Source organism: Microcaecilia unicolor, chromosome 6 (assembly GCF_901765095.1).
Source record: "Microcaecilia unicolor chromosome 6, aMicUni1.1, whole genome shotgun sequence".
NCBI lineage: Eukaryota > Metazoa > Chordata > Amphibia > Gymnophiona > Siphonopidae > Microcaecilia > Microcaecilia unicolor.
In genome coordinates this window covers 162,361,607-162,389,162 of record NC_044036.1, presented here as the reverse complement: position 1 = coordinate 162,389,162, position 27,556 = coordinate 162,361,607, and the positions used below count along the sequence as shown (strand labels likewise).

Below are 27,556 nucleotides of genomic sequence, written 5' to 3'. Positions count from 1 at the left end.
ACAGGATTATAATATCACAAGTGCAAACATCAGCTGCAGGATCTACACAACTTTCAAGGTTTACTTACCACTCCTGCGTAATTCGCATTTTAAGTTCTGGTAGGAGAAACTGTCCATGGAAAAGGTAGATTGATGAAATATTAGAAAATATTCCAGTTGTCACATCATGTGGAATACCAGCTTCAGATAATTTAGTGCAGAAAACCTGTTGAGAGGCAGCAAAAATTATGAAAGTACATAACATATGTATACTACAACTTAACGTATCATTCTTTGTATGAATAAAAATGCTTGGTCCTTTAATTTGTAGCACCATAAATAGCAAAGAAAGAAAACAATGGGGGGGGGGGGGGGGGGATTCTATATATATAGCGCCTTAAAATCAAGCAGTTATAATGATCCTATAAACTACTCCTAAAGTTACACGTAGTTTAAAGAACACACTCACACGCCGTTCTTGCGACTAAAATTTAGGCCACCTAAAATCAGGCCTAAATATCTGCAGATCGTGCGTATTCCATAATAGTGTGCATTGGGTTTTTTTTTTTTTTAAATGCCCACAACCCACCCATTTCACACCCATGTGCGCATTAAAATGTATGACCACTGCATGATAGAATATGCCTAGAAAGTTGTGCGTGTTAATTCTAATTAAAGCCAATTAGTGCTGCTAATGGGCTAAGTACCAATTATCAGCGCCAACTGGCTTGTTAATCAATTAAGTTATGCATGCAATCTGGCTATGCAAATTAGCGTGCACAATTTAAGGAACCATATATAGAATTTGGGGGGAATATGTTCTGAAATGCAATGGTGGCAATATGCGGGGTGGTGGGCGACTATCAAAAGACAAAGAATAGGAAAAAAAAAAAAGAGGACAATAAAAGTTAGCTGTGGTGGGGTGAAACAAAGAGATCAACCTAAAAGCATGGAAAAATCCATTTCATATACAGCACTAAGTTATGGTCAGATCAAGAGAGAGGAAAAAAATTTTCTCAATGCTTTCCCTGTCGAAGCACAGCCTTTGAAAAAGCCCACAAGCAAAACGGATGGGGCTACCGTCGGGCAACAGATAAGTGCTCGACTTTACTTTATCTTTGTAAAGCTGCTTTAGAGCACTTCATGAGAATCAGCGAAGGTTTTTATGAACCAAAGAAAATTTGAAGTTAGCATTGATATTGTCAATATATTTAAAAAAAATTTTCTTGTAGAAAGAGCAAAATTGTTAAAATCTATTTGGAAATAAATTAAAAGTTAAAATAATTCTTTCCAAGCAAGGTTTTTATGACCAGTGATGAACACCACCACCCCCAGTTAAAGCCGCTGAAAACTGAAAGTAAGCGGTCGGGCATTTAGAGGTCTTTTCCTTGCTTTTTAGAAATATTTTGTTAAAATCAAACATTATATTCACTTATATATACTGTCATCTACCACATTTGCTTGTTTCCGATCTGACAAAGAAGGGCAACCTTCGAAAGCTCATAAGTACATAAGTACATAAGTACATAAGTAGTGCCATACTGGGAAAGACCAAAGGTCCATCTAGCCCAGCATCCTGTCACCGACAGTGGCCAATCCAGGTCAAGGGCACCTGGCACGCTCCCTAAACGTAAAAACATTCCAGACAAGATTATACCTAAAAATGAGGAATTTTTCCAGTCCATTTAATAGCGGTCTATGGACTTGTCCTTTAGGAATCTATCTAACCCCTTTTTAAACTCCGTCAAGCTAACCGCCCGTACCACGTTCTCCGGCAATGAATTCCAGAGTCTAATTACACGTTGGGTGAAGAAAAATTTTCTCCGATTCGTTTTAAATTTACCACACCGTAGCTTCAACTCATGCCCTCTAGTCCTAGTATTTTTGGATAGCGTGAACAGTCGCTTCACATCCACCCGATCCATTCCACTCATTATTTTATACACTTCTATCATATCTCCCCTCAGCCGTCTCTTCTCCAAGCTGAAAAGCCCTAGCCTTCTCAGCCTCTCTTCATAGGAAAGTCGTCCCATCCCCACTATCATTTTCGTCGCCCTTCGCTGTACCTTTTCCAATTCTACTATATCTTTTTGAGATACGGAGACCAGTACTGAACACAATACTCCAGGTGCGGTCGCACCATGGAGCGATACAACGGCATTATAACATCCGCACACCTGGACTCCATACCCTTCTTAATAACACCCAACATTCTATTCGCTTTCCTAGCCGCAGCAGCACACTGAGCAGAAGGTTTCAGCGTATCATCGACGACGACACCCAGATCCCTTTCTTGATCCGTAACTCCTAACGCGGAACCTTGCAAGACGTAGCTATAATTCGGGTTCCTCTTACCCACATGCATCACTTTGCACTTGTCAACATTGAACTTCATCTGCCACTTGCACGCCCATTCTCCCAGTCTCGCAAGGTCCTCCTGTAATCGTTCACATTCCTCCTGCGACTTGACGACCCTGAATAATTTTGTGTCATCGGCGAATTTAATTACCTCACTAGTTATTCCCATCTCTAGGTCATTTATAAATACATTAAAAAGCAACGGACCCAGCACAGACCCCTGCGGGACCCCACTAACTACCCTCCTCCACTGAGAATACTGGCCACGCAATCCTACTCTCTGCTTCCTATCTTTCAACCAGTTCTTAATCCATAATAATACCCTACCTCCGATTCCATGACTCTGCAATTTCTTCAGGAGTCTTTCGTGCGGCACTTTGTCAAACGCCTTCTGAAAATCCAGATATACAATATCAACCGGCTCCCCATTGTCCACATGTTTGCTTACCCCCTCAAAAAAATGCATTAGATTGGTGAGGCAAGACTTCCCTTCACTAAATCCGTGCTGACTTTGTCTCATCAGTCCATGTTTTTGTATATGCTCTGCAATTTTATTCTTAATAATAGCCTCCACCATCTTGCCCGGCACCGACGTCAGACTCACCGGTCTATAATTTCCCGGATCTCCTCTGGAACCTTTCTTAAAAATCGGAGTAACATTGGCTACCCTCCAGTCTTCCGGTATTACACTCGATTTTAGGGACAGATTGCATATTTCTAACAGTAGCTCCGCAAGTTCATTTTTTAGTTCTATTAATACTCTGGGATGAATACCATCAGGTCCCGGTGATTTACTACTCTTCAGCTTGCTGAACTGACCCATTACATCCTCCAAGGTTACAGAGAATTTGTTTAGTTTCTCCGACTCCCCCGCTTCAAATATTCTTTCCGGCACCGGTGTCCCCCCCAAATCCTCCTCGGTGAAGACCGAAGCAAAGAATTCATTTAATTTCTCCGCTACGGCTTTGTCCTCCTTGATCGCCCCTTTAACACCATTTTCGTCCAGCGGCCCAACCGACTCTTTGGCCGGTTTCCTGCTTTTAATGTATCTAAAAAAGTTTTTACTATGTATTTTTGCTTCCAACGCTAATTTCTTCTCAAAGTCCTTTTTTGCCCTCCTTATCTCCGCTTTGCATTTGGCTTGGCATTCCTTATGATCTATCCTGTTACTTTCAGTTGGTTCTCTTCTCCACTTTCTGAAGAAATGTATTAAGTTACGTCCAATAAAAAAGGTATCATCTAATTTTCTTTTCCATTTTCTATTTTGTTTGATTTCTATTGATTACCTTCAAAAATTACAAAACAATATAAGGTGCTCAATGGTATTAAACAAAATATTTAGTAGCAAGTATAAAACAGCTTCACTGACTAATCATCACACTTCTCATTGTCTGAGAAGCAATTCTAAAGTGCAGACTCTCTTCAAAGATACACTGCATTACATTAATGACTATGTTTGTTTCCACTCAGGTAACATTATAAGCTAAAACAAATAATTTTGTAGAGCTGAAGGAGCAGTAACATTACAGTACTATTCTGCTGGGGTTTAGTATTAGATTATTTAACGAAAACTTAGTCTGCCACAAAATATTCAACGTTTTGAAGAAAAACAAAGCAACATGAAACTGTACCTGATCTAGTAGGTGTAATCTTTTAACATAAGCTTCTTCAGTGTGGAGAAGTTCATTTGCAATGTGGAAAAGCTTTTGTGGTTCTGTACACTGAAATAAATCCAAAATTAACACTAAATGAAAATACAGAACAAACACATACACACACACACCAACCTCAAAGATTAATCCACTATTATTGAAACCACAATGCAGGAAAATTGATCGGTGAACAAGAGATTATGAGCAACCTGCCAAAAGCATTTATCAAAGGACATTTCTGCTATCCAAGAATCCTTTTAACTAAGCTGTGGCAAAATTTGGGCTTAATGCATGCTTCCCACATGCTAAGCCCATTTTTACCACATACCAAAATAGGACTTTTTTTCTTTTGCAGGACCCACGCTAATTCTTCCATTAGTGCACGGGACTTACAAAAGAATTAGTAACGGTGCATTTACTGCCTCTTATTTACAAGGCTCTAACCCCCAGATTCTATAAAGAATGCCCAAATATCCACAACTAAATTTGGAATACACACGCAACACAATTGATTAATGAGCCAACATCAATAATTGGATGGTATCAATTGATATTAATTGTCACCAGGTTGTGTGTGTCTGGCTGCATACTATTCTATGAGCCTGAGTGGCCAAATCCTACAGCGCACGATCCAAAAGGGGGTGGTGCAATGGGAGGGGCATCGGCAGGTCAGGGCGTTCTCAAAGGATGTGTGCAGTGTTACAGAATTCCAGGGATCCACACTCAACTAACTTGCAGGCCAGGATTTACACCAGGTTTCAGCTGGCTTAAATCCTTGCACCCAAAGTTGGGAACAGGGATCCCCTGCTAGGCGCTATTCTATAAAGGGCACTCATCCCAGAGCACATTTATAAAATAGTGCTAAGCGTTGATTCTTCACGGCACCTATTTTTCTGCCCAAAGAGAATCCACGTGTGTGGCGAACTCAAAAGGTCCCACGGAGTAACTCAACGCAGGAGAATTTAGAGCCAGATTCAATAAATGGTGCAGAAAAATAGGCAACAAGAGAAGAAAAGTGGGAACAAAGAACCACGGATTCCAGAGACTGGAACACACAATATCTTGGTAAAAAAAACAAAGTTTAATGAGAAATCAAAAACGACTCAACACAACGCTGTGTTTTGGCCAGAGGGCCTGCATCAGGAGTCTGTGTGCAAGTACGGATTAAATAACATCACAGAAGAAAGTCATAAGATCCAAAACAGGATCCTAGATGGTCTTTAAAAAGACCGTTTGATTTAAACACTGTTAGAAAGTAAGGCAAAAAAAATCAACCAGATTTTTTTTGCCTTACTTTCTAACAGTGTTGTGTTGTGTCATTTTTGATTTCTCATTAAACTTTGTTTTTACCCAGTTATTTTTTTGTTTTGTTACATTTGTACCCCGCACTTTTTCCCACTCATGGAAGGCTCAATGTGGCAGGCAATGGAGGGTTAAGTGACTTGCCCAGAGTCACAAGGAGCTGCCTGTGCCGGGAATCAAACTCAGTTCCTCAGGACCAAAGTCCACCACCCTAACCACTAGGCCACTCCTCACCTCACTTTTGTGTGCTTCAGTCTCTGGAATCCATGGCTCTTTGTTCCAACTTTTCTTCTCTTGTTCCCTATTTTTCTGCACCATTTATTGAATCTGGCTTTAAATTCTCCTGCGTTAACCAGTTGGTGCGTGCTAATGTGAACATGCTTGCTGGTAGTGCTTTCATAACTACTCTCCGCCCATGACATGCCCCCTCCAAAAATATTTTTTAAAATAGTTTACGCATGCTCAGCGTACACAGGGGTACTATTACTAAGCTGTGGTAAAAAGGGCCTTGCGGAAGCAGCGGGGGGCTGTTTTTGCTGCGCATCAGGACCCTTTTTACTGCAGCGGGTAAAAAGCTCCTAAAAAAAGGATATGGCCATGTGGTAAGATTAATCTTACCGCATGGCCATATGAAGGGACGCACTTACCACCACCCACTGAGGAAAACCAGTCCGTAACCGGTTACCGCTGGGTTAGCGCCGCACTACAAATTGTAGAATTATTTTCCACAGTGCCGGAAATGGTGCACGCTCAAGGCAGAACTAGCACCGGAGGCTGCACTGGGCCAGCGGTAGTTATGGGTTGCTGCACGGCAACCCTTTAGTAAAAGGGCCCCCAACAAACAAGAAAATTATCACAAGATACTTTAGCACATCCTGCAGCAAAGCCTTTTTCAGCATACTAAGACCGCATTACGACAGCGCACCTTAGCAAAAAGGCCCCCAAATTATTCTACTTGAACTATTTACATCAAATACCACACTTGTCTTTCCCTACACTCCTTCCCGTGCACTCTGCTCCATGGATAAATCCTTCTTATCTGTTCCCTTCTCCGCTACTGCCAACTCCAGACTTCACGCCTTCTGTCTTGCTGCACCCTACACCTGGAATAAACTTCCTGAGCCCCTACGTCTTGCCCCATCCTTGGCCACCTTTAAATCTAGACTGAAAGCCCACCTCTTTAACATTGCTTTTGACTCGTAACCACTTGTAACCATTCGCCTCCACCTGCCCTCCTCTCCTCCTTCCTGTACACATTAATTGATTTGATTTGCTTACTTTATTTTTGTCTATTAGATTGTAAGCTCTTTGAGCAGGGACTGTCTTTCTTCTATGTTTGTGCAGCGCTGCGTACGCCTTGTAGCGCTATAAAAAATGCTAAATAGTAGTAGTAGTAGTAGTAAAAATGAACTTACTGTTTTGTGAAACTGTGATGTTAGGACACTTCAGTTTTCAGTTTTAACTGTTCAGGTGTTACAAAACACAGATTTAAAAAAAAAAAAAACAAATCTCCAAAAAATCCAAGTAATATTCTCAAAGTGAACAAAAGGAAGAAAAAAAAAAGACTGTGTGCAGACTGTGAAAATCATGCATGCAAGGACCATTAGCACTGGCAGTCAGCTTTGTACAGTATGCCATGTCATTGGTAGTACTTGTCTGAAGGAGGGCCCGATTTGGAAGTAAAAGGGGGATGAGTGTAGGAGGATGCAAAAAGGACAGAGACCTGGGCAGCAGAGAAGGAGGTGAAGGTTGAAAGTCTATCTCAGATTGTATGAAGCAGGGTACATCAAAGATGAGAAAGTGGGTCATGACACTAGGTACTGTGATTGCAGTGTTGACACTGCCAAAGTTCTGTGGATTATTAGCGTTATATGTGCCAGAGGTAAGGAAGAGAAAAGGGAAGACAGTAACAAAATGCCGATGAAGAATGAAATGAGAGATTTGGACAAGCATCAGAGCAAAGGGGTTTATCCAAAGCTTTTTGGGTATCTACTCATTTATGTGAAGTTGAATGAACCACATTCATCGGTGCCAGCTCTGTGGATACAGCGAGATTCTATGCACTTCCAGTATTGAGCAAATTCCTTCACTTTGCCCAAGGAGGTATAATAAGTTGCTTTGAAATTTGACTCCTATAAGTGTAATGGAGGAGCAGCCTAGTGGTGGCACACCCTGCTGACAGCCAATGAAGCCCAGTTCAAATCCTGCTGCTCCTCTTTGTGATCTTGGGCATGTCACTTAACCCTCCACTGCCTCAGATACAAAATTAGATTGTATTTGTATGCCCTCTCAGGGCATGGAAATACCTACCGTACCCGAATTTAACTCACCTTGAGCTTTTACTGAAAAGGTGTGAGCTAAATACAAAAAGTGTTTCTTTTTGTCTTTGCTCTCTAGTTAAATTCTTTCATAAATCAAGCCCATTATTGCATGAAATAAATATCACTTGTTAGATGTGGTATGAGTACATTAAAGTGTAGATGGCATGTTGAAAGGGTAATCTAGTTCAATATATGCTGATCACACTTTACTGGGAAAGATGGGCATACCATTAACAAAAATTTTATTTTCCACTGAAGGTTATTAAAATTAATTTCTGATGCATTCATTTGGGCAAATGTATGACGTATTGGTCCAGTACAAAAATGGCTCCAAATCTATTAAATCAAGAATAATGGGTCAGACCAATGGTTCATCTAATCCAGTACTCTGCTTTCAACAGTGGCCAATCCAAGGCTCAAGCACCTGCCAGAAACCCAAATAGTAGCAACATTCCATGCTACCTCCCCACTTGAACTTTTATAGTAAATGAATATCCCCTCCCCCCCTCCTCTAACCCCGCTCTGTCCTTCTAACAGGTATGTTAACAAATTTTAAACCCCAAACCTTATGGCAATCAAACTGAGCAATGAGAAATGAAAGATTCCCATATGGTTTCCCATTTGTGTCTCTGGTGCTGACGCTCTGCTAACAAGCGCTCCAATTCACAAATATACCACATTTTGTTAAGCCGCTTCTTTAGTGAAGGCACTGATTTCTGTTTCTAGTGCGCAGCAACTATCACTCGAGCCGCACTCATTGCATACCTAACCAACATAGCTTTAGGAGATGTTAATCCCGGCATCTTCTTGGGGAATAGAAAGTAAACTGGTGCACAAGGAAGGGATATCCCCATCCACGTCTGCAATCTGCAATGAACTGCTTTCCAGAAAGCTCATATCTTTACACAGGTCCACCACATATGCCCCCATTGTGCCAATTTCGCCACATCCCCTCCAACACATCCCCGACTGAGCTGGGCAAATGCGCCGAAGGCGAGCTGGTGTTAAATATCATCGAAATAATACTTTAACAACATTTTCTCTAAGGGGCACATAAAGAGACACCCTCACGGCATTATAATATTCTTGGTCTTATTTTATCATCCCTTTTCTAATAATTCCTAGCATTCTTTTTGCTTTTTTGTCAGCCACCAGGCACTGGCAAGAAGAAAATCCACATGGCCTACTCGGCCTGCCCATCCATGCAATCTATTAATCTCTACTATCTCTTCCTCTCCCTTACAGATCTTCTGTACTTGTCCTAAGCTTTCTTGAACTCAGATAGTCTTTGTTTCCACCACCTCCTTTGAGAGGCTATTCCACACATCCACCATCATTTCCATAAAGAAATATTTCCTTAGAATACTCCTTTAACCTTCATCCTATCCCCCTTCATTCCAGAGCTTCCTTTCAATTGAAAGAGGCCTGCCTTCTGTGCATTTATGCAACAAAAGTATTTAAATGTTTTATCATATTACTTCTCTTTGCCTTTCTTCCAAATTATACACGAGAGTCTGTCTCCATATGCGTTATGAGGAAGACCACCACCCATTTTAGTAGCTGCCCTCTAGGACTAACTCCATTCTTGCTTATATCTTTTTGAAGGTGCGTTCTACAGAATTGTACACAGTACTGTAAATGATGTCCCAACAGAAATGTATATAGAAGTACTATCACCTTCTTTTATCCATTGGGGAAAACAGCAGAACGAAGCTAGAGCCATTCTTTAATGATAATCATTAATCATTTGTGCTGCTCCATTGCTCCAGGCTAGGGTTTACTTGCACTTGATTCATTCCTATTTCATATGAGGGCCGTTTTCCCTTGTCTCCCAATAATCACTGAGCCAAGATGATATGTGCAGTAGTCCTTGTGCAGTTGCATGGTTATTAGGTGAGTTCTTATTTCTACTAGGGCTGCAAGTTAAAGTGATTAATTATTAATTGCGATTTGAAAAAACTTAATCGTGTTGCGATATCTTCTGTGTCTTCCAAAGATATCTTCTGCTCTCTTCCATTCCCAATCCCTGTCTTTTGGCACAATCTGGCATCTTTTTCCCCCACCCATGTCTGTGATTCAACATCATCCCTCCCACCCTCGCCAATCTACCTTAAAGTTGGTCTTCTGTTGATCCCTGGCAGTGGCAGTGTTGCAAATAAGCTGCCTGTGGCCTGCTCTGAAGAGTTCCCCCTGATCCATACCACTTCCTCTTATATCAATTCTTGTTTCTACATGGGTAGTGGAGCCTGAGAAGGAAGAAAATTGGGGGGGGGGGGGGGGGGGGGTATCAAACCGGGGGGTGGAAAGGAGCCAGGTTTGTAGTTGGGAAATTCTACACAAAAACGTTAAAAATTATGATGTCCAGAATTTATTTGTGCACAATTTCTCCAGAACTAACAAACTTTACAAAGGCTTAACACACTCAAATGTAGTCACTGGAGGAATCAGAGAAATGGAGGCTATGATAGGCTTCAGTAAGTGAAATATTGCATAGAAAAAGGATTTTAGTGCAAGGAGTCACAATATTATGCTGGACGGAGGAAGTTTCAAAAGAAACATGAGAAAATACTTTTCTACTGAGAGGCTGGTAGATACCTAGATTAACCCACCAACACAGGTAGTAGAAACCAAAACTGCGGCAAAATTCAAGCATGCTTGCGAAAGAATTTGGGCAGTGGTAGGAATAGAGTTGGGAGCTTCAATATTTTACACAATCCATCCTTACTGCAGGTTACAGGATAGCAGGTAGGCACCAAACAAGCTAAAATACCTGAGGTGAAACCCTGTAAGATTTGAAAAACTAACCAAGCAGCTTTGAGAACCTGAGTCTTTCTGCTATGAGAAGCCAGTGCAGTTTGTTATGATGAGCTGAAATACTGGTATATCTATTCAATCTGTATATTAGTCTAGAATCTTATGATTTGCAGTTTTTTTCTGATATTGACACTTAAAAAGAAATAGAACATTACAGTAATTCAAGTGAGGTAGCACTAACATTTGGACTGGTAGCGCAAAGGCTTTTTGGTCGAAAAATGATCTGACTAGATGTAGCAGTCTCATTTTGAATAGTGTTTTCTTCTATAGCTGGTTAATATGGGAAGAGATGGTGAGTGAAGAATCAAGCAAGACCTCTAGTACTCTGGCTTCAGACTTGACTAAAAATGTTGACCATTAGACAAAAATATTGATGATGAGACCTCAACTCCCTGATTTTGGAACCACAGGACCTTGTTTTTTTGCGCATTCAGTTTCAGTTTATTGGTTAGAGCCCAGGTGCTAAAAGCAGTCATGCCATTCACTACAGACTGAGTTGTATCTTTTTTTGATGCTGTCACTGGTAAGAGAAGCAAGATGTCAACCGCGTAGGATAATAGTTCATTAAGACCCAGCTGTATTGAGGCAAGGTATAACAAAGAGACAAAACAGACCAGTAGTTGGAAAGTTGGTTGTTTTGCTTGACAAAATAGCTTTGATTTGAAAGGAATTCACTAAGCCGTTTGTTCACAGTCCTTTTTATTCCTATCTGGTCCAGGTGTTCAAGTAACAATGTGTGGTCAACCGCATCAAACGCTGCCGATATATCGAATTGGAGAAGAATTACTTGGGCACCTTTGCATAGGTCATAGGCGCCGACTCCGTGGGTGCTGTGGGTGCTTGAGCACCCCCAATATTTTGAAACCTGCCCTCGTTGCCTTCCTGCTGCCCAGCCAGCTCTTAAAACTAATTTTACCTGAGTGAATGGCAGCATAGGCGCCCCGTATAAGAGGCTTGGGGAGGCTAAGCCTCCCCAGGCCGCCACTGCCCTGCCCCACCTTTAAATATTATAGTTTTGCTGGAGTCGCGGGCAGCCGGCATTGAAGACATCGGCAGGCTTACGCCGGTTCCAGCAGCCTTCTCTTCCCTCGTTGCAAGTCGGATGATGGCTCCGCCCTCGTAGAAACAGGAAATACGTCAGAAGAGGGCGGAGGGGGGGGGCAGGAAGGAAACAGGGCAGACGGGAGAGGAGAGGAGGGTTGCTGCACATGGTGGAAGAAGGGTAGAGGAGGGTTGCTGGATGGAGGGAAGGGGAGAGGAGGGTTCCTGGACATGGTGGAAGAAGGGGAGAGGAGGGTTGCTGGACATGGTGGAAGAAGGGGAGAGGAGGGTTGCTGGATGGAGGGAAGGGGAGAGGAGGGTTGCTGGACATGGTGGAAGAAGGGGAGAGGAGGGTTGCTGGATGGAGGGAAGGGGAGAGGAGGGTTGCTGGACATGGTGGAAGAAGGGGAGAGGAAGGTTGCTGGATGGAGGGAAGGGGAGAGGAGGGTTGCTGGACATGGTGGAAGAAGGGGAGAGGAGGGTTGCTGGATGGAGGGAAGGGGAGAGGAGGGTTGCTGGACATGGTGAAAGAAGGGGAGAGGAAGGTTGCTGGATGGAGGGAAGGGGAGAGGAGGGTTGCTGGACATGGTGGAAGAAGGGGAGAGGAGAGGGCAGGGGAGAGGAGAGTTGCCGGATATGGGTAGATGGAGGGGAGGGTAGGGGGGGAGAGGAGAGTTGCTGGACATGGAGGGGGAGGGAGGAGTGAGGAAGGAGATGAGATAACAGAAAAGGAAGAGAGTAGAAAAACTGCACATGGATGAAGAAAATAGGCAAAAGCTGGATCCACTGGACAGTCAAGTTTGCGGAGGACCCAGCTTTTACTTACGGATGTAGGACAAGAAATGAAGAAGAAAGGCGGAAAGTAAACAAATAAATGGAAAGGAAGCCCTGGAAACGGAGTTAAGAGGACAGATAGCAGCAGAATCGGATACTGGGCCAGCACAATCAGAAAAACAAAGTCACCAGACAACAAAGGTAGAAAAGATCATTTTATTTTCATTATAGTGTTTGGAATATGTCCACTTTGAGAATTAGGTGTTCAACATTAAAAGTTTATTTACTTATTTATGACATTTTATCCCACATTAAACATGAATTAGGATGTTTTGTGGCTCTACATGAGAATTGTGATATTATGATCCCTTGTTTCAATATTGTTGATGGTCTACATTTTCCGTATGGGTGGTATATTGGTGTATTAGGTTCTGCCCAGTGTAATATTTATGGTACAGTAAAGTTCAGAGTGTGTTTTTGCACAAAGTTGTGCATAGTGTTTTGCAGTTGAGCGATTGTGGTTAGTATATGCTTTGAGCAACCACTTTATTCTTTGACATATGATACATAGCTAATATCTAAATTTAATAAAAGGTATTAATTGTGACATTTATTAATTTTTTTTTCTGTGTGTGATCAGACAATTATGGATTTAAGCTCCACCCCTGGCCCCACCCCTAACCCCGCCCCCTTTAGCCTCCCCAAACAGTTGGGCCACCGACCGCTTATGAACGGCAGTGAAGCAAGAATAGTACAGCTGGCTCTGTCTTCAGCTTCTCCTTCCCTCTCAGTGTCCCGCCCTTGCATAAACAGGAAATGAGGGCGGGACCACAGCTGAGCTGAGAGGGAAGGAGAAGCTGAAGACGGAGCCAGCTGTACTCTTCTTGTTTCACTGCCGTTCACTCGGGTAAAATTAGTTTTAACTAGTCAAGGCTTTTTGATTTCATATTTTGATGTCACATAAATCAGTTAAAACAAGCTGATAGTTTAATGCATTTTGAATTAAATATGTTTTTTTTTAGACAACAGTAAAATATTTACAAGGGTGTGAAGACTTTTGCACGGCCCTGTATCCTCCACCCCTCTAACTGTCCTGACCTGAGGAAAGAGGTTTTGGCCTTTGAAAGCTAATTGAAAAATGTATTTAGTCCACTAAAATGATATATTTTCCATTTTTTGTTGTATTTGTATTTGTTAACCTATAGTATAGTGATTGAAATATGTCAGTTTTTGAAATTTGCATCTCTTTATATTTGCACAGTATAGGGGGACTGAGGGGTGGGACTGTTCAGGGAAGAAGTCCTGGTGCAGGTTGCAGGGAGCCTATGAGCGGTGCTGCCACTGCCTAGGTGAAGACTGCAGTAGACAGAATTTTAAGGTATTGGGGGGGGGGGGGGGGGGGGGAGGGGGACGCACTGCTTGTAAAAAAAAAAAAAAAATTTCAGCACCCCCAATCATTTTGAAAAGTTGGCTCCTATGGCATAGGTTGTTTGACATATGTAGTTCTATGTAATTAGAACTAGCAGCAATGTTTCTGTACTATGTGACGATCTGAAGCCAAATTGTGACCAGTAAAATATAGAATATTTTTCCAGATACATACATAGTACCACCCAAAGCAAGCGCCATTTCCGAAGGAAAAAGAAAACCCCCCAAATGGCTTGTGCGGCAGTAACTCGGTGGTAATCCAGCATCGCCATGTGCTGCCCGGTTACAGCCAGGTTAGTGCTGAAGCCCTTATCGCAATCTCAATGGGTGGCGGTATGGGATCCCTGTCGCATGGCCATGTAGTAAGTGTTCTCTTACCGCATGGCCATGTGTGTCTGGGTTTTTTTTTTTTTAACCTGCTGCAGTAAAAAGGGCCCTGGTGAACAGGAAAAATGGCCCCCACCACTAGTGCAGGGCCCCTTTCCCCCCCCCAGCTTGGAAAAAGGACCCCTAAGTTATCTGGTAGGTTGCCGCCCGACATGCTCAAAAGGTGAGCTTTTGGAGCTAATTTAAGTCAGTCGAGTTTAGCACTCTTTATCAGTCCTAAATGTGCGCTGTTAAAGACTTCAGAACAGAGTCCTCCCTGAGGATAGAAGTCACCGATGGTGAGGAGAAGTCATGGTGTCTGAGGAGCTCATAAGTTGGGGAGATGTGGATATGCCATTTTGTTAAAAAAAAAAAATCAGCTCAACACTCGAGCTGATTTTTTTTTTTAAACAAAAGTGAGTCAAGACTGCGATTAATACAAGCAAAATTTAGAACCTTACTTTAAGAGCAGATATTCACCAGGGCTAATGTGTGAGTCAGACTGTTGTGGTCTCTTGTACTATTTATAGTGGTATGCATACGCTTAGGAGGTAAAAATAGTTATTAGCTAGGCTTTTAACGTTTTCATATCCTCAACTCAATCATAGTACGGACTCTGAGGCCCATGCAGAAGGCCACACAGTAAAGCCACTGACCGCACAGCTTCTACCTGAGCTTTCTGCAAAAAAACTGACCGTGGGATGCAGTAGTGGATAGGTATAAAAATTACTGCCACATTAACTCGTGGTAATAATCTGCAGCTCACTGAAAAAATATCATTCTAGCTCTCAGTGTGTGAGCAGTGACTGGCTCATACATTAACAGGTAAGGTGATATTTGCAAAAAAAAAAAAAAAAAACACTGACAAAAAAAGTCCTTCTCCCAGTCCCTGGTGTCTAGTGGAGAACCTCCCATCCCCCACTAAACCCCTCACCAAAAAAGCACTGTTAGTTTAGAGGCCCTCCCCCCAACATTACACATCCCTGACTGTCTAGTGACCTTCCTCCCTTCTCTTGACTTGACCCTGGTCCCCAATTAAGAGAAAAGAAATCCCGGATATCTAGTGGTACTCCAAACCTTCGCCAAGCCTTCCCTGAGGCCCCCAGACCCCTATATCTCCAAAATGGCAGCACCCTGTACTGGGTGCAGGGCCGGTCTTAGCAACTGTGGGGCCCTGTGTAGACCAGTTTGGTGGGGCCCCCCCTCGGACCCATCTAGCCCCGCCCCTTGTTCACAAGACAAATCAAGCAATAACAGCAGCACTAAAACTGGTGCTAACCTCAGGTCAGTCAGTACCATTTTGAAAACCTGTACATAGAAAGCTCATGGAGCAATTTTTTTTGTTACATTTGTACCCCGCGCTTTCCCACTCATGGCAGGCTCAATGTGGCTTATATGGGGCAATGGAGGGTTAAATGACTTGAATGAGTCACAAGGAGCTGCCTGTGCCTGAAGTGGGAATCAAACTCAGCTCCCCAGAACCAAAGTCCACCACCCTAACCACTAGGCCACTCCTCCACTCAATTTGGACAACACACACACTTACATATATATATTTTTTGTTGTTGGGGGTGGAGGGTAATGGGGGAGCCTGGAAGACAAATGAAATGCAAAACTAACATTCTTTTCATTTTTCTTTCATTTTGTCTCTTTCAAAAATGGCAAAATAAAATAAAAAATGTCACGGATATGTCCTATTTCATTTCAAAGAGCAGAGCATCACATAAATGTTAAAAAAAAACAGGTCTTATGATTGCAATAAGAGGAGAATACAGAGGTAAGTCATCAGAGCAGCAAAGTCCAGAGCCCTGTGAAGAAAATGCATTTCCTATCTTAACTGAGCTGCCTGCACTCAACTGGCCTAGTTCTTCTTCCTTTCAAAGTCAAAAGTGCAAAGCTGATCACGTCCCCTTGTGAGCGCTCATTTGAAATTTGAACTGCACCACTTCTTCTTGCATCATAAATCCCACATCTATCCAAGCCTTTAATAACTTTCTATCTCTCACCCCATCAGTATTTCCTTTTGTTCAAAGCCATATGGAATACCTGAGCTCAGTACCTCTGCTCAGGGGCAGTCCATCATTAAGTCAACAGAGGTGGGGGCCTCAGATGGCTCTTTTCAAGGAGCAGCATCTTGCCGCCAACCTAGTGGTTGCATCCCTCCTTCCATCCACTTCCTCCTAGGCCAGCACCTCTCCTTCCCTCCCCCCTCTTCGGCTGTGGTCTGCCATCTCCCCCCTACCTTCTTCAACCCCCTTCCCCAAGTCTACCTACTTTGTTTTACAAAAGTTAGTAGCGGCAGCAATGATTCCTATACGCTGCCCTATCACTGGTCTCTTCTCTCTAATGCAGCCCACCTCTGAAGAAACAGGAAGTTACGTCAGAGAGGCAGGCCACAGTAGAGAGAAGAGGCCGGTGCCAGGGCAGTGTATGGGAATCACTTCTGCTGCTGCCAACTTTTGGAAAACAAGGAAGATAGACTCAGGGAAGGGGACGGAGGGAGGAAGGGGGAGATTTCAGATCATTGCTGGGGGGGGGGAGGTAGAGAGCGTGAAAGGAAAGATGTTGAACTCAGGGGCAAGAAAGAAGGGCGGGAGGGAGAGATTTAGGATTCGAGGGGGAGGAGAAGGTATCAGATACAGGTAAGGAGGAGGAAGAGGGAGAGACAGATGAAGAGGGTGGGGGGGAGGAAGGGGAGAGGGAAAGCTGGACTCGGGAAGGGAGATGTGTCAGGGGATGGGGAGAGCAGAAAGGTGGAGGAGAGATTGATAGGGGAGGGCAGAGGGAGAGATTGATTCTGGAGAGGGGGCAGGAGAGGGGCATAAGGATAGGGTTGGAAGGTAGATGGGGAAAGATGGACTTTGAGGGTGGATGAGAGGGAGGGAGATGTCAAGCTGGGGGTAGCAGAAGAGAGGGAAGATGTCATACTCAGGGAGAGAGAGAGAGAGAGAGAGAGAGAGAGAGAGAGAGATGTCTGAATCAGGGGGGAAGAAAGGCAGGAGGGAGAGATCAGGAGTGTGAGGGAGAGAAGGGATGCTGAGTTACAAGGGTGGAGCAAGGGATAGGGTGGGGAAATGCTAGGAATGATGGATCCATGTGAAGAGGCCACAGAAAGGTTGTCAAGGAGATGAGTTAGCAGAAGGACAGTGAATGCAGAGTATAGAAATGAGGCAATGGGGAGCAGATAAAAAAAATAAAAGAGAATAGGAGGCTGGGAAGCTTCAAATGAATAAAACATTTCTATAGCGACTGTGCGGCTCAGAATCTCTACCACACAGCTTTACACAAAAACCAGAAATGAATATACACTTTCATAGGATGCATAAAACTGAGGCTATTTCTGTCATAGATTATGCCTCGGGGGTAGATATCTAGCGTGGTTTAACCAGGTAGGAGAGACTCCTGCTTGGTTAAATGTTGCTAAATATCTGATCTGACTGAAATTCCAGGGTGGTCAAGTGGCTGAATCACAGAACAGCTGGGAATTTTCCGGGCACCGCAAATATACAGCGGGTGCCTGGGTAACTCCTGATGGCTGCTCCAGACATGGATATTCACTGCCAGTACCCAGACATGGGCTGGTATCCAGGTCTAATTCACCTGGGGGTAAAAAAAAAAAAAATAATAAAAATGCTGACCACCACCAATTGACTATTGCTTCCTTTATTTACTTAACTAGGCTGAAAACTAGTTATTACTGTCAGTCATTGCTATTTACTTTAAATGAGAATTATGAAAAAGTAGCATTTCAATTCTACTGAATAAATTGTGTTCAACCTACTTCTGAAAGCTAAATACTTTTTTTGGGTGTGGGGGGGGGGTGGTCCTCTGCCTCCCTCAAACAAAAGATCCTCAAATTCATGTCAGATTCTCTGTGACAGCATATTCTGACTGATGCAGAGCCCTGAATAAAGAGATTGCTGGCATACAGATTAATGAAAAAAAAAATACATTTACAGAGAAACTGGAACTTACTTTGTTCATTTAAAAATTAAACATTGGGTTACTTCCCCTTTTCCCCGCTTCCACCTCAAAATGCCCACATTTGGTTATCTATGTTAAACTGCTTCAAGTTATCTTTTGCGTAGGTGCGGAAGAACGTTTCTCTGTCTCTGTTAACAGCAAACATTCATACAAAAGCATACCACATGCTTCGGTTAACAGGTTCAGCCCTGTTGGCCTACATTGTTTACCTACTTCCCTTTAATTAATTATGAAAATCTCTTCGATAATGAGGCTACCACCCTGCTGAAACAGAAGTCCTTTTCACATACACACACAAAACAAAAACCACAAAAGGAAAAAAGACAAGTCTACTTTTTGGAATGTTTGTGCAGCTGTACCAAGACTTTGTCACATGTGCTCAGTCTTGCAACCAAAAATCACAAGTTTTTACACTTTAGTCTACTGCATGGTGAAAATTAGGAGGAAGTAAAGCTGTTTCTTTTAAAAAGTTGACCTCATCATCCCATAATCAGATGCCAATTCCTAACAGAATCAATCATCCTGAAATCTGCAGTAGTATAACTCTTATTGGTGGAGAGCCACTTTTAAAAAAAGGAAAACCAGCATCCTAACTGGATGAAAGAAACCTTCTGGGCTTCAGGCTTTGTAGCATGTAAGCATTAACTTATGGCAAATGGAGATGTGAACTTGTTATTGCACATTCAGTTTGCTGGTGAATTTTAAACAGAGCCCGTTTACTAAGGCGCGCTAGTGTTTTTAGCGTGCGCCAATACTAGAGACACCCATATATTTGTCTCTAGTGTTAGCGTCCGCTAAAAAACATTAGCGCTCCTACAGCATTGCTTAGTAAACAGGGCCCTTAGAGTGCACTAAATACATTTAAAAAAAAAAGAAGACTACAAATTATTTCTGTGCACATCCTTAATGGAGTGGAGCGGACCATTTATTCCTGGTTTTATAAGTTGCGTTGTCCTACCTACTTTCTTTAGGAGGTTTTGCATAAATCTGTTATGATATACTGCATCTGTTTACTAATAAAGACAACGTCAAAAACAAAAACAAAAACTTTTTAGCCTTCATTTAGAAGACTCAAAGGGGGGAAATTCTATAAATGACACTCAAAAATGGGCGCCAGAAAATATTGGTACTAAGCACTAATCAAAAAAGGCCACATGCCCTTTATAGAACAGCGCTTACCCCAGGATTCTATATATTACACCTTAATTTCCATGTGTAAATTGAAGCATATCCTGTAAGAATGCACATAACTTAATTGGTTAATTAGTTAATCAGTGCTGTCAATTGGATGTTAACGAGCGATTATCGGCACTAAATGGCATTAAGATTTACGCACACAACTCGCTAAGTGTATTCTGTAACATAGTGCATTTAAACTGTAAGTCGCATAGTTGAAAAGGGGGCATGACCATAGGAGGGGCATGTTCATTTCTAAAATCTGTGAGCATTGTTACAGAATACAGCTGCTCTGGGCCTAATTTAGGTATTGGGATTTACTCCAAATGGCTGCAGCTAGATTTGGTCCTGTGGAGAAGCATTCAGAGTATTCTACATACTGCGCGGAAATTTAAGCCTAATCTATAAAATATAGACGTACTTTAGAGAATATGCCTAGGCATATTTTTTTTGCTGCGGAATTTTCAGGTGCTATATATAGAATCTAGCCCTTAGTGCCCAATTCCCGTACCCAGTTCTAGGTGCCAAACTTACATCTGCTGAAACCTAGTGTAAATCCCAGTGCCCAAGTTTGGGTGTAGAGAAGCATTATTATTCTGTAACACTGCATGCAACTTTTTGGAACACCCCTGACCTGTCCATGCCCCTCCCATGGCTACGCCCCCTTTTGGGTTGCATGCTATAGGATTTAGGTGCCCAGCATTATAGAATAGCACAGCCAGATGCATGCACAAATCCTAATTGGTGCCAACTGATGTCAATAATTGGTTGTTAGCATCTCATTATTGATGCTTAACAACTCAACCACTTATGTTGCACATGCATTTTGGAGGCACGCCCAAATATGGGCACCATATATAGAATCTGCATGAAAGTGACTGAAAAACACTTGAAAATATGGCTTAATGTTAAGTACACCCTACATTTTCCTTTCAGTCCTCTAAAAGCACAATTGTTTTGAAGAGTAATCTGTCTCTATCACTCAAATGTCTATTTGTCATCTTAGTACAGCAGTTAGTCAAGTTACTACATTTGACCTCTGCCACATCATTCTTTAAAATGCTGAATGTTGATATCCAATTATTGTTAACACTTGTATTTGCAAAACGCCTTGCATTTCAAAAGTATTACTACACACAATTTAATAATTCCAACACACATATGAAGTCAATTTCAAAAAGGCTCAAATTTACAAGGTGATTTTATGCCCATCTCCAATCTAATTTTATATCTATATTATAAAGTACAGTGCACTATGATTTATTTAACTCAAATCTTTATTATTGCTATTTTATTGACCGATAAAGTTGTGTACACTGTACTCTTTATATAAGCATACATTTTTGGAAAAGCAGGTAAGCAATATTACTAAGAATCCTGACACTAGCTCACTCAGTATTTTAAATGGGAATGTATTTTCTCTCCTACCTTGTTTACATCTAAATCTTCTGATTTTGGCACATCTGTTTCAGGCTCCTCACCACTCCCTTCATCCATATCACTGTCCTCATCCTGGGTTGAATCCCTCTTTTCCTCTACAAATGAGGAACCGGGCACCTTTTTGTCAGTTTCCATTTCTGTTGGATTTCCAGAAAAATGATTGGTCTTCTTTTCCGTAGTTTCCTCATTGGGAAAAACCTCTCCCGACACGCTACATGAAGGGCTGTCAATCCCACTGTCTCTGTTAGGAATTTTACCATTACCATTCTCCTCTACGGTGATGTCCCCATTCCCGGTCTCTTCAGATGGATTTGCAGCAGTGCAATCACCACAGTTTTTAATATCACTTATGTTCAGTTCTCTCATTTTGAGCACATCTGGACTGGACAGTTCTGAAGTGCTTGGGAAGGCTGGCTCCTTTTCATCTGCTTCAGTTTGCTCTGTTGTAGGAGCTCCAGGGACAAGCACAGAATCACTGTCGGGTGTACTCGCTTGTTCTGAAGTGTCCAATCCAGGTTCCATCTTAAGACTTAAATTCAGCTTGCTTCTGTCAACAGTTTGGATAGATTGCCTACAGTATTAATAAAGAAAGAGCATAACTTCTTAAAATATTAAAATTTATATATACTGAATCCTGGCAACTGGGGCAATGCATGCAATTCTCTCATGCATATTCAGTGTGGATATCCTGAAAACACGATGGGAGTATGGGCTGAGATGCTTTACAGAAAGGGCAGTGGACATGTTTACCAACCTCCCAGTGAAGGTGATGGAAACATTCTAAATACCAGTGTGTGTACGCCTGTGAAATGGGTGATTAATGCACTAATAAAATCACTGAAATAACGACTTGGCTATAAGCATCACCTGCATCTGCAGTCTAACAAGTTGTATATATAAATGTTTATGTAAAGCTCATAAAATCTGTTTACGTAGCGAAATAGTAGTGAAGGCGGTTAGCTTGGCAGAGTTTAAAAAGGGGTTGGACGGTTTCCTAAAGGACAAGTCCATAGACCACTACTAAATGGACTTGGGGAAAAATCCACAATTTCAGGAATAACTTGTATAAAATATTTGTACGTTTGGGTAGCTTGCCAGGTGCCCTTGACCTGGATAGGCCGCTGTCGGGGACAGGATGCTGGGCTCGATGGACCTTTGGTCTTTTTCCAGTATGGCATTACTTATGTACTTATTATATCTACTACATAGCTTTTCACATCACTTCCACATACCTTATCCAATTTACTTATCCATTTATTACTTACAATGCCTTTATCCTACCCATCTAGTCTCTCTGTATGTCCAAACTGCACTTGCTGCTCCCAGACCCCCCCCCCCAGCTGCCTATTAAAAATTTCATTTTATTGTACTGACACTGTAGGTACCATATCCATAATATTTGAATGTTCTAATGTATGCCTATTAACATGTTTCATTTGTATTGTGCCGACACTGTATCATATCAATCTTATATAAATGTTCTTGCATGCTATCTATTACGGTACATCATTTATATTCTGCTGGTATTTATCATATTTCTTTTATAAGAAAGTTCTGACAAGCTGTTTGTGTTTCTGAGACTGTATCAAACCATTGCTATTAACAGGATTTAATTTACTTACCTCTAAGTTTACCACATAGATTGTATTTTTATGTTTTATAGAGACCCTGCTTTAAGGGTGCTCACAGGACACCTAAAAGATGCACTAGAATAACATATTTTTACATTACTATAACATCAACAGTCCAGAGAGAGAGATATAGTTTCCCTTGAGACCAGTTTTATAATAAGGGAAGCAGACTAGTTTTGAAGCAAACTTATCAGAGGTATAAAAACCTGAGCTCATTTCAAATCTTTATCTTTGGCTGCTAGCCTCCCAAGCTGCTGACCTTGCATGCAAGAACGCTCATCCAGTCCAAAGGCCCAAAACATCTAAGCCCAAGCAAGCACAGGGAGATAGAGACAGAGACACCAGCTGCTCTAGTCAGGACACCTTGTAAGGAGAAATCTAAAAACACCTAGCAATAATAACACTTAAGCTCTGAACTGTGATTGAAAGAGTGGGAACAAGGACCCTGCTGTACCCACACCTCAGAGCAATGAGTACAGGAAAAGCTGGACACAGTAGTGTATTTCCAGCAGGGTGATCAGGATCACTTATTCACACAGGTTCCTGGAACAGCTCCAGAGGCTGAAGAAACGAGAACCGCTTGCAGCTACAGGCTCCCTGGGGACCGTCACACATCCGATCAGAAAGTTATTATCTAAAACACTGCTTAGAAGCTTCAGAATCCCCGAGTCTCTCATAGCCCAATGCTCAGAACTGCCGTGGTAAGCCAACAATGAAGAAAAAAATACCGCTGGAACACTGCAGAAAATTAGCTTGCCAATGCTCAAAGCAAATTATATATGCATAGTTAAAGCGAAAGCAAGAAGGGAGGACGTGCTTGGCGCAGGAAAACTGAGGTCACGTAGAGTGAGCACGAATTTGCGCAGGGGCTTGCTTGCCCAAAGCTACGTAGGCCGAAGTGATGGCCTCCCGCAACCAATGGGCTATGGTGGCCTTGGAAGCCATATGCCCCTTCTTACTGCCTCCAAAAAGGACGAAGAGATGGTCCGAAAGACAAAATTCATTGGTCACCTTCAAATACCTCAGAAGAGCCTGTCTCATGTCAAGGCAGCGAAGAGCCCGGAATTGCTTGGTGTAATCTTCCCGGCGAAAAGCCAGCAAATGCAGGGACTGCCCCAAGTGGAAATGAGAAACCACTTTGGGCAAAAATAAAGGAACTGTCCTAATCGAAACCCCCACCTCCATAAAACGCAGGAAGGGGTCTCTGCAAGAAAGAGCCTGCAACTCTGAAATTCTCTGAGCCGAAGTAATGGCTACTAGGAAAATCGCCTTCAAGGTGAGATCCTTAACTGTAATCCCCGATAAGGGTTCGAAAGGAGGGCGCTGAAGCGCTTTGAGAACTAGATTAAGGTTCCAGGATGGCAGAACCGGCACGTGATGAGGATGCAACCAATTTACGCCCCTCAAAAAACGATCCACATCCTGGTGGGAGGTGATGTATGCCCCCTGAAGCCAGCCTCTAAAGCATGCCAGAGCTGCCACCTGCACCTTAAGAGAACTCAACGAGAGAGATACCTGTACACCCTCCTGAAGAAACGCGTGTATAACCGATACCAAATCCGAAACCGCTGACAATCCTGACCTTGCACACCATGAATTGAAAGTATGCCATATCCTAGCATAAGGTACCGAGGTGGATTTTTTCCGAGCCTGCAGCATGGTAGAGATAACCGCGTCTGGATAGCCTTTCCTTCTCAACTTCGCCCTTTCAAGGGCCAGGCCATAAGACCAAAGTTGGAGGGATCCTCCATCATGACTGGTTCCTGCAGCAAGAGACCGTCCTGTGCCTGGAGCCGGAGAGAAAGATCGAACAAGAGCCTGACCATATCTGCGTACCAGGGACGTCTGGGCCAATCCGGTGCTACCAGGATCACTGGCAATGCGAGTCAGTAACCTGCCCACCATTGGCCACGGGGGAAGGCATAGAGCAGGCCCCTGGGCCAAGGTTGTAGAAGAGCATCGATGCCTTCTGAGCCCAGCTCTCTTCCCCTGCTAAAATAACGGGGAACCTTCGCATTGAATGCGGTGGCCATTAAATCCATCACCGGCATCCCCCAATGGGCCGCTATCTGATCGAAGGCCAGAGGGGAAGTGTCCACTCCCCCGGCTCCAACTGGTGGCGACTGAGAAAGCTCACTTGCACATTCTATGACCCCCGCTATATGAGCCGCCATCAAGAGAGAGAGATGAGCCTCCGCCCAACGGCAGATCAGAGCCACCTCGCGCACCAGTGGCCCACTCCTGGTGCTCCTGGCGGTTCACGTATGTGACTGCCATCGCGTTGTCCAAGAGAACCCGAACCGGGCAACCGCGAAGAGACAAACTCCCAAAGGGCCAGATGAATCACCCGCAACTCTAAGCGGTTGATGGACCAAGATGCCTCCGTCGAGGTCCAAATGCCCTGGGCTGTCTGTTGGAGGCAATGAGCCCCCCAGCCAGACAGCGACGCATCCGTGGTCACAATCTTCCATTCCGGGGTTGCCAGAGGAATGTCCAATACCAGATTCTTTTAAATGAACCACCAGTGCATGATAGTGTGCAGACAGGCCGACCATGACACCTGAACCTCGTAATCCTCTGAGAACGGAGACCAACAGCTCAGAAGGTGCCACTGCAGGGGGCGCATGTGAGCTCTGGCCCACTTTATGACATCCAAGGTGGAGGCCATGGAACCCAGAACTTGTACATAGTCTCAAGCCTGCAGGTTCGGAGTCTGGAACAGAGTTCGCAACTGACCCTATAACCACTGTGCTCGAGCTAAAGGAAGAGAAACTAACCCTGTTGGGTATCAAAGCACACTCCCAAGTATTCCAGCATCTGGGAGGGCGTAAGGCTGCACTTTGGGAAGTTGATCACCCAACCAAGCGATTGAAGCAACCCGACCACTCTGTTGGTGGCCAGTCGACTCTCCCCGAAGACGCCCGCACCAGCCAGTCGTCTAGATAAGGATGGACCTGAATCCCTTCCTTCCTGAGAAAGGCCGCCGCTACAATGAGAACCTTGGAAAAGGTCCAAGGCGCTGTGGCTAGGCCGAAGGGCATCGCTTTGAATTGAAAATGACAAATGAGCACTGCAACGCGAAGAAAACGCCTGTGGGGAGGCCAAATTGGAATGTGTAAATAGACCTCTTTGAGATCGAGAGATGTCAAAAACTCCCCTGGCTACACCGCTGCAATCACTGAGCGGAGGGTTTCCATGCGGAAATGCCGAACCTGTAAGGACTTGTTGACACCCTTGAGATCTAGGATGGGTCGCCAAGAAACGCCCTTTTTTGGCACCACAAAATAAATGGAGTATCGACCGCACCCTCTTTTTGCTGGGGATACAGGCTGGACAGCACCCAGTCATTGTAACTTGAGGAGGGTGTGACGAACTGCCCCTACCTTGGCAGGAGATATGCAAGGAGATTCCAGATTAGAGTCTACTATTGGACGAGCCAATTCTAACTTGTAGCCGTCTCTGATAACCTCCAAGACCCATTCGTCGGATGTTACCCTGGTCCACTCCACCAGGAATAGGGACAGTCTGCCCCCAATAACCGGCTGGATATGGACCAGGGCCCCATCATTGGGCAGACCTGGCTGCGGGCTGGTTTCTGTTACCAAAAAGGAAGGCCCGCCTGTCACCTCAAAAGGGCTGAGGTCTCTGAGAAGACCTTGCTCTCTGAAAAGAGGCCCCGCGACCTGGATGGTAATGCCGTGTATCCCTAAACTTAGGTCTAGGTCCCATTGGTCGCAGAAACTTGGACCTGTCCTCCAGGAGGCGCTGGCCCTTAGAGTCACCTAGGTCCTTCACAATCTGTTCTAGGTCCATCCCAAACAAAAGCTTTCCCCTAAAAGGAAGCCTTGCTAATCGTGACTTAGAGGCCACGTCTGCAGCCCAATGCCACAACCACAGCCAGTGGCGCGCGGTGACCGCTAGGGAAACCTCCTTCGCCGAAGCCCTCAAAAGATCATAAAGAAGATCCGCAAGGAAGGCTAAACCAGACTCTAAGGCCAGCAAAACAGCCACGAGTTCTTCCAGAGAGGAAGCTTTTTGTACCCACGATAAGCATGCCCATGCCGCATAGGAGCCACAAACTGAGGCCTGCAGGGAAAGGGCCGCTACTTCAAAGGACAGCTTCAAACAAGTCTCCAACTTACGATCCTGAGGGTTCTTGAGCACCATGCCACCCTCCACAGGGAGAGTGGTTTTCTTAGTGACCGCTGTGATTAAGGAATCCACCATATGGACCTTCAGTAAGTCTAAGTCAGCAGCAGGCAGCACATAAAGACACGACATAGCTCTAGCAACTTTAAGCCCACCGTCCAGCGTATCCCACTGCACCAAAATAAGGAACTTCATGGTCTCATGCACATGAAAGGAACGAGGTGGGCATTTGGTGCCAGACATAATGGAGGGCACTGGACCCGTTCCCCCTGACGATTCGGGGAGTGAAATGGCAAAAACCTCAAAAGCCCTAACAATCAGGGTGGGAAGCTCTTCCCTGCGAAAAAGGCGGGCAGCCGTCGGATCATCCCCCTCCTCAGAGAGCAGGGTGACCTCATCTGCCAAATCCAATGATTCTGAGGGAGAGCCCAGAGACAAAACCGGGCCATCTGTGTCAGATAGCTCCTCGGGATCCAAAATCTCCACCCGGGGATGTTTTGGCAGGAAAGACTGAGAGGCTGCCGCAACCGAAGTTTGCTGAGGAAGAGACGGGGCTGCCTGAAGAGAAGCTCCTGACTTCTTCAGAAGAAAGGCATTGTGCATTAATAAAACAAATTCAGGGGGAAAAGGAACTGAAAGGGACTCCCCTGCTCCCTCTACATCATTTCCCTCGATCAGAGCCTGTGCCACAGAAACGCGCTGCACATCTTGCCTATCTACCGCCACCTGCGGAGCAGATCGCGTCTGAGAGGAAAAAATGGCACCCGCCGAAGCGCTGCACTAACTGCCCCGAGGAAACCGCTGAAACTATGCCCTGCGCTTCCGACTCACCGGACGCCTGAGGGGAACCCCCGTCGCTCTGAACCCCCGCTGCGGGCTGACGGCGGCAGGACTCACACTCCCCTGATGCTGCTCTCCAGCCCCCACACCAGGAGCAGCGCTTAGCCGCATCAGAAGGCACTGACATGCTCCACAAACGCCTGCCCCAAAACTGACTCGGCAGACCATCTAGTTCCTCCATATGATTAAACAAAAACAAAGTCTCTTAAAGAGACACTTACTTTTTTTTTTTTTCAGGAGAGAAAGGAAACACCCGATCAGGCCAACAGCCCCGGGTGACGGAGGAAATGCGGTGGAGACC

The 27,556-nt window shown here is 44.0% G+C and overlaps 1 protein-coding gene across 1 annotated transcript in view; it reads right to left on the bottom strand.

Moving 5' to 3' along the window:
• The window catches only part of FGD3 (FYVE, RhoGEF and PH domain containing 3), a 279,110-nt gene that overhangs the window by 117,281 nt on the left and 134,273 nt on the right, over positions 1 to 27,556 (bottom strand). Inside the window, exons 4-6 of the mRNA XM_030206131.1 lie at positions 20,624 to 21,206; positions 3,969 to 4,058; positions 69 to 205 (exon numbers count right to left, since the gene is read on the bottom strand). Coding sequence (XP_030061991.1) covers positions 69 to 205; positions 3,969 to 4,058; positions 20,624 to 21,206 — 810 coding nt within the window. The remainder of the gene's footprint in view (positions 1 to 68; positions 206 to 3,968; positions 4,059 to 20,623; positions 21,207 to 27,556) is intronic.